Source organism: Canis lupus, chromosome 25, assembly GCF_011100685.1.
Source record: "Canis lupus familiaris isolate Mischka breed German Shepherd chromosome 25, alternate assembly UU_Cfam_GSD_1.0, whole genome shotgun sequence".
NCBI lineage: Eukaryota > Metazoa > Chordata > Mammalia > Carnivora > Canidae > Canis > Canis lupus.
The window spans coordinates 34,636,544-34,650,083 of NC_049246.1; the positions used below are offsets into that span (position 1 = coordinate 34,636,544).

At 43.8% G+C, this 13,540-nt stretch overlaps 1 protein-coding gene across 10 annotated transcripts in view; it reads left to right on the forward strand.

Annotated features, from left to right (window-relative positions):
* Nucleotides 1-13,540, forward strand: part of PEBP4 (phosphatidylethanolamine binding protein 4) — a 247,315-nt gene that overhangs the window by 143,790 nt on the left and 89,985 nt on the right. For 9 of the 10 annotated variants that reach the window (XM_038573813.1, XM_038573809.1, XM_038573814.1 and 6 more), the window contains one exon: nt 7,378-7,476. The exons of the other annotated variant lie outside the window; for it this stretch is intronic. In XM_038573813.1, the coding sequence (XP_038429741.1) occupies nt 7,378-7,476 (99 nt within the window). The remainder of the gene's footprint in view (nt 1-7,377; nt 7,477-13,540) is intronic. 10 annotated transcript variants of the gene reach the window in all.

A 13,540-nucleotide genomic window follows, 5' to 3' on the forward strand; every position in this document is an offset into this window, starting at 1 on the left:
TCCTCCTGGTTCATCCCCTTTGTTACAGAGGCTTTTTTAAGGCTAAATAATACTCCACTATAGATGATAGATAGATAGATAGATAGATAGATAGATAGATAGATAGATAGATAGATAGATATAGATTACGTTGTGTCTCTAGCCATTCATCCACTGATGGACATGGAGGGTTTTTTTTTTTTTCACATCTTGGTTATAATAATGCTGTGATGAACATAGAAGTGCAGACATCTCTTTGAGGTCCCGATTTCAATTCTTTTGGATAAATACCCTGAAGAGAGACTGTTGTCTCATTTAGCAGGATCAGTTTCACCTGATATCTAGACACCTCAGAAGCCACTGAATAAATGTTAGAATCTGAAGGTAAGTAGACCATCTATCTGTCCCCTCATTTTCTAGGAATAAACCAGAGAGGAGAAAGACTTGGCCAAGATCTCCAGCCCACAGTGCAACAATAATTCATGAGTACTGGGGCAGCCCGGGTGGCTCAGGGGTTTAGCACCGCCTTCAGTCCAGGGCATGATCCTGGAGACCCGGGATTGAGTCCCACGTCGGGCTCCCTGCATGGAGCCTGCTTCTCCCTCTGCCTGTGTCTCTGCCTCTCTCTCTCTCTCTCTCTCTCTCTGAATAAATAAATAAAAATTTTAAAAAATTCATGAGTACCTCCTGCATGCCTGGCATTTACTAGGTCTATGCAATACCCGCCCCCGCCCCCCAAGAAGTACAGAATAGTTTCAGGCAAGAAGACATGTGGCAAGTACAAAAATCTCTGGAGACAAAGCCATTGTTGAAAGTACCGATTGCACGTTCTCCTTGGGCTGTGCCTAGAGGATGGCTCACCATGGTCAGGCATTAGTGTCATGTGCCAGGAGACTGGCTCATCTCCTTCACCCCACTTTATGCCAGCCTATCTGCTCCAAGGATCAGCAGAGAAAAAATTGGGTGCTTGGGTCAGATTTCAAGGAGTTTAGCTATGAGCCAGGCTCTTGAATAGCCTGTTTCCCAGTTCACATGCTGAACATCAACCCACTTCTGCTAAATATTTGCTAGGGAACTTCTGTTGGCAATTGGGGTCTTTGAAAGGGCTAAAAACCGGCTCCCTGATTGCATTGAGAGAGAAGGCAAAAGACCAGCACCACAGAAGCCTTTGCTGCTGAGTGTTAGAAGAGGTCTGCTGTGAGGTTACTTAGCAGGGAGAGGATCTAGGGTAAACCTCAGGATGTAGCCACCTCAGAGAGCACTATGCAACAGGGATTCACCCACAAACACCTAAAGAAGCAGACACCAGTGTGGGAGAGCTGCAGGTCGGGGCCAGGAGGCGCTGTGGCAAGTGGGATTGAGAAGAAAGAGAAGCCTGCCATAGAGAAGAATTCCTCTATGCGTTGTCTGACCAGGAGAAAAATGAGAGTTTGGGGACTTCTTACAGTAGCTTTTTTTAAGTACAAATCTTTTTTTTCTATGTGTAAAAGCAGTGCATTTTTTTGCACAAACTTTGGAAAATGCAGAAAAGCACGAAGAAGAATATAGTACATCATGATCCTATCACTTAGAGGTAGTCAACATTTCAATTCCAGTTTTCTTGGTCGTCTTTCCACAGAAGGGCATACATGTGTATGATAGACGTCTATGGTCTTCTGCTCTGCTGGTTAACAAAGACGATGAGGTCATATCTTACATAACATTTTATAACCTACCCCTTATTTCAACATAACCTAAAAACTCTGGGAATAAACATAAAAAAATATATATGTCAATTTCTTGGGCAAAATGGGATTTTATTTTATAAAATTTGCATATATTTGATTACTAATGAAATTGAACATTTGTTCATATGCTTGTTGATCATTTGTACTTATTATTTAATGAATTTATGCCTATTCATGTTGCTTATCTATTTTTCTATTGGGTTATTACTCTTTTTCTTATTGATTTAAAAGGTACTTTATATATTAAGGATATTATTAACCCTTTATCATAGGTCTTGTAAATATTTTCTCCCAGCATTATCTTCGAATTTTATTTTGGCTTTTTTTTTTGTCATATAAAAGTTTCAAAATTATATCTAGTTAAATATATCAATCTTTTCCTTCATGCCATTTACTGTTAACAGTTTGTTGTGTACTTTTCCAGACATTTTCTATGCATATGCAAATATATCTATAAATATATATATAGTTAGATATATGAAGTTTTCCTGCACATTTTAAATGATACCATTCACACTATTCAGCAGCTTATTTCACTCACTAGTATATTTTAGATATTTTTCCATATTAAAATATAAAGATCTAATTCTAACAGAGTATTCCATTACATGAATTTACTAAATTGCATTAAATCACTTTTTAAAGATTTTTTTCATTTTCACATTTAAATCTGGAAATGTTTTGGCATATGAAAGAAATAGAGACTAAAGTTTATTCCACATGGTGAGCCAGTTGTCTCAGTAGCACTTAAAAAATAATCTATCCTTTCCCTACTTGTTTGAAATAATGTTGTCATATATGAAATACCATATATTCAAGGAGAACTTGATCATTTATTAGGCACACATATATTAAGGACATGGGTTTATCTCTAGATTTTCTACTTTGTTTCCTCTAGTTACTTGTTCTTTAATCAATACCATGTTGTTTGAATTATTATAGCTTTATGATATATTTTAATATCTACAAAATCAATACCATTTCCCTGTTTTCCAATATTGCTTTGGTTAATTATTTTTGTCTTCTATTCTGAGCTTTAGAATTATTCCATGAAGTTCCCAAAACATCTTTTTAGGATTTTGATTAGATTTATGTTAAATTAGTTAATTAATTAAAGGATATTACACATTTGTAAATGATTCTTTCAATTTAAAAGCATAGCATGTAATAAATAAATAAATAAAAGCATAGCGTGTCTCCACATCTAATTCAAGTTTTCTTTTTATGCACATCAGTAGTGTTTTGGCTTCTTTGTCTGAGTCTTGGATTTTTCATCAAGTTTATTTCTAAATATTTTATGTTTTTTATTACAATCGTAAATGGGATTTTAAAAATGTATTTTCTGACCATTATGAATAAGTACTGATTTTGTGTGCATTACATAACAACTCATTGTACTAAATATTAAGTTTAGATGTTTCCAACTGAGTCTTTTGGATTTCTCATGTAGGCAGTCATGTCACTTGCAAAAAAAAAAAAAAAAGTTTAGGGCAGCCCGGGTGGCTCAGCGGTTTAGCGCCGCCTTCAGCCCAGGGCCTGATCCTGGAGACCTGAGATCGAGTCCCATGTTGGGCTCCCTGCATGGAGCCTGCTTTTCTCTCTGCCTCTCTCTCTCTCTCTCTCTCTGAATAAATAAATAAAATCTTTAAAAAAAAGTTTAACTCAAAGAAAGAGATAGATGGTTTTATTTCTTTTACAGTATTTACACTTTGTTTCTTTTTGTTTGCTTATCACTTTGGCTAGAACCTATTCTTGGGAGCATCAATTATACAGTTTTTGCTTCTGGGATTTTATTCATGATCCTATCACTTAGAGGTAGTCAACATTTCAGTTTCAGTTTTCTTGGTTCTCTTTCCATGGATAGGCGACATACATGTGTATGATAGATGTTTTTGGTCTTCTACTCTGCTGGTTAACAAAGACAATGAGATCATATCTTAAATAACATGTAAGGAATAACATGTGGGAATAACATAACATGTGGGAATTACACACACACACGTGCACACGGGCTCTTTGGGATATGATCCTTCCTTCCCCCTAATATTTTCTTTTTTTAAGATTTTATTTATTTAACAGAGAGTTGATGCATGCTCATAAGTCAGGGGAGGGGCAGAGTGAGAGGGAGACAAGCCGACTCTCCACTCAGCAGCGATTCTGATACAGGGCTGGATTCCAGGACCCCAAGATCATGACCTGAGCTGAAGTCAGATGCTTAACCAACTGAGCCACCCAGGCGCCTCTCCCCTTAGTATTTCATCTGATTATCCTTTTCTTCAGAGTTCTTAGAGATTTCCTTTGACTTTATCTTCAGATTCTCTATTTAATTTCCTATAGCATTATGTGGTTCAGTGACTTTTGGGGGTTTTTAACATTCAACAGTATTTTTATCTCTTTGGCAAGTTGCCAGTGATTCCTCAATTGTCAGAGCAAATGCTGCATGTGGTCCTCTCCCTTGATGGCTCTAGTATACTGACCCCACCCCACTCCTTCTTTGACTGCTCTTTTGGCGGTCACGGTCTTGGCATCCATGACATTATGGCCCCTGGTTCTCCTCCCAACTCACCCTACCCCTTGGAGTTCCCCACTTCCAGCCTAGCCACTCTGTTCTCACTGTACTGTTTCTCCCCGACAGTCTCTTCCATCCTCATGCCCACTACTCACATAGTAAGTCTTGAGAGAGCTCCAGCCTCACAGCTCCATTTAAGGGATATCTCTCCCTGCACGTTTGTTTGTTTGTTTGTCAAGATTTTATTTATTTATTTGAGAGAGAGCACAAGTGGAGGGGGACAGAGGAAGAGAGAATCCCAAGCAGACTCCCCGTAGAGCACGGAGCCCAACTCAGGGTTCGATCTCAGAGTTTATGACCTGAGTCAGAATTAAGAGTTAGACACTTAACTGAGCCACCCAGGCACCCCTTCCTACATTTTTTAACACCAAACTCACAGTCTCCCAAATTTGTTACTCGTGGTATTCCTGGCACCGTCGTCCACCTACTTGCCCAAGATAGACTATCAGGGGCATCCGAGACATCTCCCTCTCCTGCAGCGGCCCTATCCAGTCACTTCATGCTGTGCATTACACAGTACAAATGCCTATTTGTCTTCATTATTACTACTTGCGCTTTCAAGCTCTGTGATCTCTCTTCAGGATATCTCCAGTTGTCTTTTTTTTTTTTCTTTTTTGCTCTTCTTTTAGTTTTTTACTCAATGTTATTGTATGCCTTCCCAAAGCACAGACTTAATCATGTCAGTTGTCTATTGAAACAATCTCAGTGGGTCCTGTGGCAAAACAAATTTGTTTAGAATTAGAGAGCATGAAATGCTCTCTATTATCAAGTCCCTTTCAGCTTCATCTAGACAGACGCCCCTCGTCCCAGCACACCAAGATTCTTGCCATTCCCCAAAGAGCCCCATTCCTTTGCACAGACACTTCCCTTTGCCTACAGAGTTGTTTTCCTGACCCTGCTCATTCTTCAAGATCAAGTTCAAAAGACAACGCTGTGAAGGCTGCCTGGATTCCTAAGATAGAGAGGTATAGGCTCATTCTCCGTGTCCCTTTAGCACTTGGTAAACATTCAGGCCCTCGCACATTGTTCCACAGCTACATCTCCTTCAGATGAAGAGGAGCCCAGTCTCTTCTCTACTTACCTTATTCATATCGTACTCTCCCACTCTTTCTCATCCAGTATACTGACCAGCTTGAGTCCCTATCCAAGTGAAACCCAGCTACCATTTATTTCACGATTGCACCTGAAAAGTTAAAAGCACACAAATGTGGAATGTAGTATTACCTAGGAACCTTACTACAAACCTGTGGTATATTCAATTTCTCACTTTCCAAAATGACTATTTCACATCTTTTTCTTGGTCCCCAAACTTCCTATAACCCGCCTTCCCTTAATGACCTTGCCTCTAGTTCGCTGAGAAAATAGGAGTTTCCTCATTCCTCATCATCACATTCTCCAATTCCGTGCATCTGAACCTGTATCCTCTGCATCCACCAGAGACTGGTCCCTCCACTTTTGGTCTGGATCCTGTCTCCATCCTTTTTTCAGAGTCTTGGCTCTTGCCACGTCCCCTTTCTCCTCTCTGTCACTTATATCTCCCTTTCTACTGGATCATTTCCACTGGCCTGCAGATATGACTGACTGTCACCTATCTCTTAAAAGTATAATAAAAAAATTGTTTAAAGATCTCTTGACTCTTCCTTCCCATCTAGTAACAGCCACTCCATGTCTCAGCTGACTGCCACACTAAAATTTCTTTTATCATCTTTACAAAATATCTCCAATTCCTCATCTCCTGTCTTATCTCCACCTATTCCAAACAAACCTCAGTCCTTTCTACTCCACTGAAACTGGTCTTGCCAAGTTAACAGTGTCCTCAAGTTGTCCAATCACACTGTCACATCTGTATCCTCCTCTCACTCTACCGTTCACCAGAATTCAACATAGTTGACCCACCTCCTCCTTTTCAAAACACTTTCTGGCTTGGCTTTCATGATACCTGTTCTTTAGGTGTTCCCCTCACCTCCTTGTTCAGGAGGCAGCAAACAATATGAGAGGAGGAAACAGCCAGTACAGAGGCCTTCAGGTGGGAAGGAGTGAGGGTTGGAGGAACAGAAAAAATAAAACCCTCCACCTGACCCTACCAAGGCCCACCACAAAGCCTTCTGTGGCCTGGCTCCCACCCAGATCTCTGACCCTGCCTTGTCCATCCTCCCCCTTGCTCACCCCTAGTCACATGATATTCTTTCTGTTCCCAACCCTCACTCCTTCCCACCTGAAGGCCTCTGTACTGGCTGTTTCCTCCTCTCATATTGTTTGCTCCCGCCTGCACAACCCTATTTTGTTTTAATCACAGTGCTAGTCACAATTGGACATTTCCTTATGGTTGGGTTGTTGTTTTTTTTTTAAACTCTGTCTCCTCCCTTGAATGAAAAACTTCCTGAAAGTAAGGCTCACACTGTCTTGTTCTCTGTTGGATGCCTAGCCTATAGAACGATTTCTGGCACATAGTAGGTGTTCAGTAAATGCTTGCAGAAGGGATGAATGAATCCTGGTATTCCTTGCAACTGGTAGAGTTCCTGACACAGACTAAGTTCTCCTCTGTTTGCCAAATTAACAGATAAGTTGCTCCAACTTAGTGTGAACTTCTTGTGAGCAGAAGCCCTGTTTTAAATTTCTTTGTTTCCATCAGAGCACCTAGCATGATACTTAGTAAATATACTTGTTTGATTTATTCTTTTTTTAGATTTTATTTACTTATTCATAAGAGATACAGAGATATAGGCAGAGACATAGAGGGAGAAACAGGCCCCCTGTGAGGAGCCTGTTGCAGGACTTGATCTTAGGACCTCGGGATAATGACCTGAGCCGAAGGCAGGTGCTCAACAACTAAGTCACCCAGGTGCCCCTAATTTATTCTTCTTCATAAAGGGAAAGCCAAGCTTTTCAGCTGTCTACTTAATAAACTTCATTTCTCTGAGAGTAAACACATGACACAAGAGGAATGTCACCAGAACAAAGATAGACTTGGGTAGAAAGCCATAAAGGTTGGTCAGCCACTCTCAGCTGCAATAGAGAAAAAAAGGAGACCCAGCACCCTGCAGTTTTCCTGTCAGAATTCGAACTCCAATGCTACATTTCTTTTTGGTGAATGTGTTACAGGGCGCAACCTACATCCTGGTGATGGTGGATCCAGATGCCCCAAGCAGGTCTTCTCCCAAAGCTCAATTCTGGAGACACTGGCTGGTAACTGATATCAAGGTAAAAAGGCCAGAAGGCACTTTCTGATTCATTTGGGGTTATAGCTGGGAGATTACCGTTGCATGCAGTTCTCGGCTCCCAGGCAGGAGGGCTGGGGATTCTGAAGAGCAAGGACTTCTATGTCAGGTTGCGGCGCACCCCCCAACCCCCGCCAGGTGTCACAGCCCTTTCCAAGTTTTCTAACAATTTCGAAAAACATCCAGATCAGTTGTGCACAGGTAAACGGGCTCTCGGGATTAACCAGATGGGGAGAGCCCCAATTTGTCATGTTTGATGATTTCTGTAGTGTAAATACTTCCACCATGGCCAGCTTTCGAGTTCCTGATATTTTAACAATTAACTCACAAATTTTCTGGAAATTTAACAATTGGCTCCAGCATTCCATAATTAGAGGCTTAGATTTGGAAGCATGAGGGTGATTCTGTGCAGTCCAGGTCACAGACCTGACCAGAAGGAGTCCTGCAGGAGCTCCTCTTCCTGATGGGCCAAGGGGCATTGGGAGGCATGGAAATTTCCTTTCCTTTGTACAGAAACGAGTGGCCTCCCCTCATCTGTGTTCCTTTACCATCGCATAATTGTGAAGGAGCCTGGCTCATCCCTTCTGGAGCAGGTCTGAGGAACAGAAATCTGGTGTGCCGTGTTAACAGGCATTATGTAGGGGAAGGAAAAAGGTTCTATTCCCAAACAAGTTTTGGAGACCTCAGGTTGCACCGTATCAATCCCATTCCTCAACGAGGTGTGTTTTAGAGCTTTTAATATTCTAATGTACACTATATAATATGCATTTATTTTCCAACCTCATGTGACTCTTTAATCTTTTGTTCACGAGTGCCTGGCCGCACACTTTGGGAAAATCCATGCTTGCTAGCTTCAGCCATCCATGCATCTGTGCCTAGAGAGCTCGCGGATGGCCTTCTCATAGTGTGCAAAGGCCTCAAGCCGTGAGACAGTGGGAATCCAGAACTAGAAAGACTAAGTCTGGATCTAGGTTTGGCTGGTTCCCAAATCAATGATCACCATTAAGTCCCTTGGAGTCCCTCTGGGCGTTTCATGTTTATCTATAAGATAGGAACCGTGTCACCTCCTCTATGTAGTTGTCATGATAATCCAAGGATGAGAGAGCATCCTGAGAGGACTTTGGAAAACATAGTGCTGCAAATGTAAGGGGTTTGTGTTTTTCCTTCTACCACTATGGGCCAGAGGGAGGGATATAGTGTGAACCAGCCACTGATTCTCCTGAGCAAGGCAGGGGCTCTCACAGCTCCTAGAGTGGAGGTCTTGGGGAGGAAGCTATCCTGTCATCCAGCCCCTGCCCTGCGACCACAGGCCCTTCACAGGATGCTCAGGTCGACACCCCATCCTCAGAGGCAGTGCTGAGCTTGGAAGGGGCCTCTTCCAGGGAGGCTTCCAGCAGTGGCTTCTTGGACAGTGCCCGAGGGAGACCAAGAGCGTTGCTTCAACACACTCCCCTGACCAAGCAGCCCTCGGCCTGGTAAAGAGCCTCGAAAATACCAGCAACATGCAGAGGGGCAGAGCTGGGGGATTTTCATGCCATTAGGGCAGGGAGCGAGGGCACGAAAAGGAAAGGTACTGGCTCCTGCCCCAGTCTAGAGCCTTGCCGTTTCCTGTGCTTGGCATTCCCTGGCAGTCACAAGGGGACGAAGCTCTCAAGAAAGGAGTATCGCTCCCTGTGTAGTGCACCTGTGTAGTGAATAGTGCAGGGATAGTGCAGGGATAGGGCACGGCCTCACACGCCAGGCTGTCCGGAAGAGCGTTCTACGGGGCAGTTCTGAGGCAGATTTCAGGACCTGTGGTGGATGGAGTAATTTCAGCATCAAGGGCACCTTGGGGGCAATGAGGCTGCCTCTCTTCCAAGCCTGAAGTCCCCTCTCCCCTCCCGCCCCGCCGCACTCCCCTCACCCCAGGATGCACTCAGGACAGTTCTGTTATAGACGCATGGTGACCCAGTCATGGGTTCTCAGCAGCCCAGCTGGACAGAGCAGGTGGCAGGTGGCAGCTGTCCGGCAAGACTGCTAAGCCGCAGAGCTTACCAGGGCCACCTGCCCGGCTGTGGCCCTCAGCCTTCCCGCTCAGACCGGAGGAGGCTTGGGTTTCAGACACATTTTCACCCACTTTCTCTGATCCAGGGGTCCAGCAGGAAGCAGCAGCTCTCCTCAGCTATATCCACTCAGCCTGCCCGCCAGCCCCCAGATCCCTCCAGCTGCATGGCCAGTATAAAAACCAGGCTCATTTAGGTCTCAGGCCAAAAAAGGGGAGGCTTTCATCAAACCAGAGGCACTTCCTTTGTGTTGGCGTTAGCCGTGGCTGAGCGGGTCTCAGACAGTAGAGCACGTTCCAATCTGCTGGTAAACGTGTTAAAATGCAGATTCCCAGGCACCACTTCCGTCAGTGTGGAGAGAAGGGAGGTGAGCCAATTGAAGGAAGACCACGGAGCTCAGAGTCAGAATGCCTTGGTTGCTACTGTCATCACGCATCTGTGGAGCAGTTTTCAAGTGACAGTCACTTCTGACACTTCCTTTGGATCCCCACAATCGCTTGGTGAACTAGGCATTATCCCCATTTTGTAGGTGGGAAAGCAAGTCTGGAGAAATTGGGTGATGCAATCTCTCATCTAGTGGGTCCTAGAGGTTGGGGCTTCATTTCCAGCCCCCCAGCTCCAAACCACACACCCTTCCTGCCATGCCACATGGTCTGGTTCACACCACATTTCTCCCAGCAACTCCACGGTGACAAGAGGCATCCCACTGTGCCCTCTCTGTAAGATGGGAAACAATCTCTGTGGTTCCCCTGCCATTCCAGGGCTCTCTTTCTGATTCCCTCCTATGGATAGATGCTTCCAGGGAACCTGCTCGGGGAATGCTACCTTGGGAAGTCAAATACACCTGGTAGGCATTTTGAACCCTCCAGTAATTTTAACACTTAATACGTTAGGTTAAAAGTAAACCCTACATAGTATCATTACCCTCAGCAGTAAATGGCCTCAGCAGTAAGGCACAGCAAATGTAGAGTAAAGATTCCCTGTGATTCACAATGACCAGGTGGAAGCCAGACTGGTCTTGATGTTAGGGACCCAGGCCTAATTGGGTGGTGGGTGGGGCTGCGACCGTGGGAGCCCCTCAGTAAGGACAATCTGGGGGCCATCTGCTCAGGTTGAAACAGCAATCAGTTCTTAGGAATACAGGGAACATCTGCATCCCCCTGACCCCAAAGAGAGGCTGACAAGAGTCTACTGTAGAGTGGGATAAAGCTCTAGATCTCTGGGCCGCTGTACAAAAACAGGAGAGAAGTCCCTCAGTAGGAACCGGGCATTCATGCTACCTTTGTTCACTGAATTCAACTAATATGGATTGATCATTGTTTGCAAACATAAACACAAGAACTCTGGAGCCAACCTACTGGGTTCAAATCTGAATCCACCAGTATCACTATGTGATCTTGAGGGGCAAGAAACTCACCCCACGTCCCGATATGCTCACTTGAAAAGTGGGCCTATCTGTAGTCCCTGCCTCACACCGTTGTCATCAAGTTCAAATGAGCTCTTTTAAGTAAAGTGCTTAGGACAGTACCCAGAGCACACAGGAAGCTTGTATAACATTATTTTGCCGTAACATTATCTTTTTTGTTCCGAAGTCAGGCGTGACCCTGGCCCTGCGGTTACAGATGCGCGCATAGCAGGGCAAGTCCTTGCCTTCCATGGGCTTCTGCTCTAGTGAAGCAGAGGAAGGAGGCTACAGCACAGGGAGGAGGTTACAGGGGCACCAGGGGCTCTCGCAGGATAGAACTTCCCACAGCGATGGGTTCCCATCAGCTCAGAGGCAGCACCAGGTGTGGGTCCCCAAGGCTGGCCAGACCACCACAGGCAGGGGCTGCTAGAAAGCATGCTGTCCTCCACCCCCTCTTTGAGAACTCTCTCACTGAACAAAAGAGATTTTGAACAGAGCGGTGACACCTAACATCTCTCTCCTCTCAGGGCCATGTCCCCAGCTTTTTCTTGAAGATGTTTTTCAGTTCTGATTCAATCTAACTAATAATCTTTGTGCTAAAGCCTAATTAAGCTATCAATTAATCTGCATCATTCATTTCAGAAGAAAAGCTTATTGGTTCATCCTCTATTTGTCTCTGAAATTAGTGCTCAGAGCTTTTCATGCAGATATTTTCATTAGACTTTTTATTGTTAATGGGAATATTGAACACAGGAAGATGGTATATTAATACCTTCCACAAAGAATATCATGACTGGTGACAAAGAACACTGAGAACAATTAAGGAGACAAGAGTACCTTTTTTCTTCCAAAAAAGAAAATCTTCCTAGAAACCGTCAATGATTCTAAAATTTGCCCTGAATATCTTTTTTGTTTTAAGAAAGAAAAGCGAAATGGCAAGTTCATGTTTCCCTTTCATTCAGTGCCCTCAACCTTTGGCAGCTGTAAGTGCAACCGATTCTAGGTGGAATTAAAAGGATCTCTAAGAGTCCATTATTCTGTCGACTTTTCTATAAGGATTGAATTTTTCCATAACGAGAGGCTGTTTTTTTAAAGGACCCCTAAGTGTGTTAGGTAAATAAATGGGAAACCAAATAAACGGGCAAGGATTTTAGCTCTTTACTTTTCAATTACGCAATTAGCACACGTCAGGACACTTCTGCTTGAGTAAGTGGTCCCACTGCTGAGCGATCTCAGGAAAGTTACTTGACCTCTCTGAGACTGTGGCTTCTTGTCTGTAAAACTGACACAAATCTTTCCACTTCAGGGTTGTGACAGGAAAAGGAAATTACATATGCAAAGAGGGAAAACCTTTCTAGAGAGAGGCTCTTTAGAAAACTGGCAAATTTATCGTGTTCCTAACCAATTGAGCAGCAGATCCTGTAGAAATTTAAATACACTGTGTGTGTGTATATGTGTGTGTGTGCAGTACTGGAATATTATATATATCCTGATATTGCATATATTATGCAATATATATATATATTCCAATTCCAACATCTATGCTCAGTAGCATGCTAATGATAATAAACGGAAGAATTAACAGTCTTTATCAGGACCTTAAGTTCAGAAGAAGAGATCAAACCAAGGAAATGGGATTAATTAATTAATTTCTTTATTTAGACCTGTATTTTTAGTTTTTTTCTGCTATTTGTCCACTTGTCCTTGCATGCTTTGCCCTGTACTGTGAGGGTCCATCAATTTAAGTAGTGAACACCAGCAAGGCCTGGCTTATGCTCCCTAAATATCTACAAACCACAAAGAACATCTGGTGATGGGGACAATGCAGGGGGGCCCTGGTTATAAAGCAGACTTGTACAAAGATACCCTGAAAGGGCAGGGACCAGGCCTGTACTTTCGGGTCAGGTGAACCTGGGATGGCTCCAGGCTCTGGCACTTCCAGATGGGAATTCCTGAGCCTCTGTTTCTTCATCATGAAAATGGGCATGGTAAGAATATCTCTTTCCCAGCATTCAGGGACATTAAGGTGCCCGACATTGAACAGAATAGTAGGGACTTGGTAAATGTGATTCTCTCCCATACGACCCCCAACTTGGAGCAGCCACTTAGAATTGAGCAACTTCAATTAGCTCTTGGACTCATGCTTTGCAAAGTAAGAATCCTAGACAATGACACAAACCTTGCAGTAAAAAGAGCTCATCCTTTTGCCTTTCGAGTCCAGGTGGGTTGAGGCCTAGCCTGGAGGACCTGACCTGACCAGGACCTGCTTTCCTGGAGGTAGTAGTAGTTGGGGCAGGGTGGTCGGGGGGGGGGGGGGGTCCCCCTCATTGAGCCTTTGGGAATTGCCCTGTGCATGCTTGGAGCAGACCACAGCCAGGGCCGCCAGCGCCGATCAGGCCTGCAGTGTGCCTCCCCCCCCCATCCAGGACTGCACATCTTCCCAGACACTTTCCATCTGTATTTTTTAACACAAGCCAGCACCCGCTCGCCATTTCCTTATCATTCACAGTCCCCACCTTGCTGTCATTGTCCTACCCCAGAGATGCCTTCGTTCCCATTCAAAATAATTTAAATAAAATGTTGCTACAAAGTGGAATATT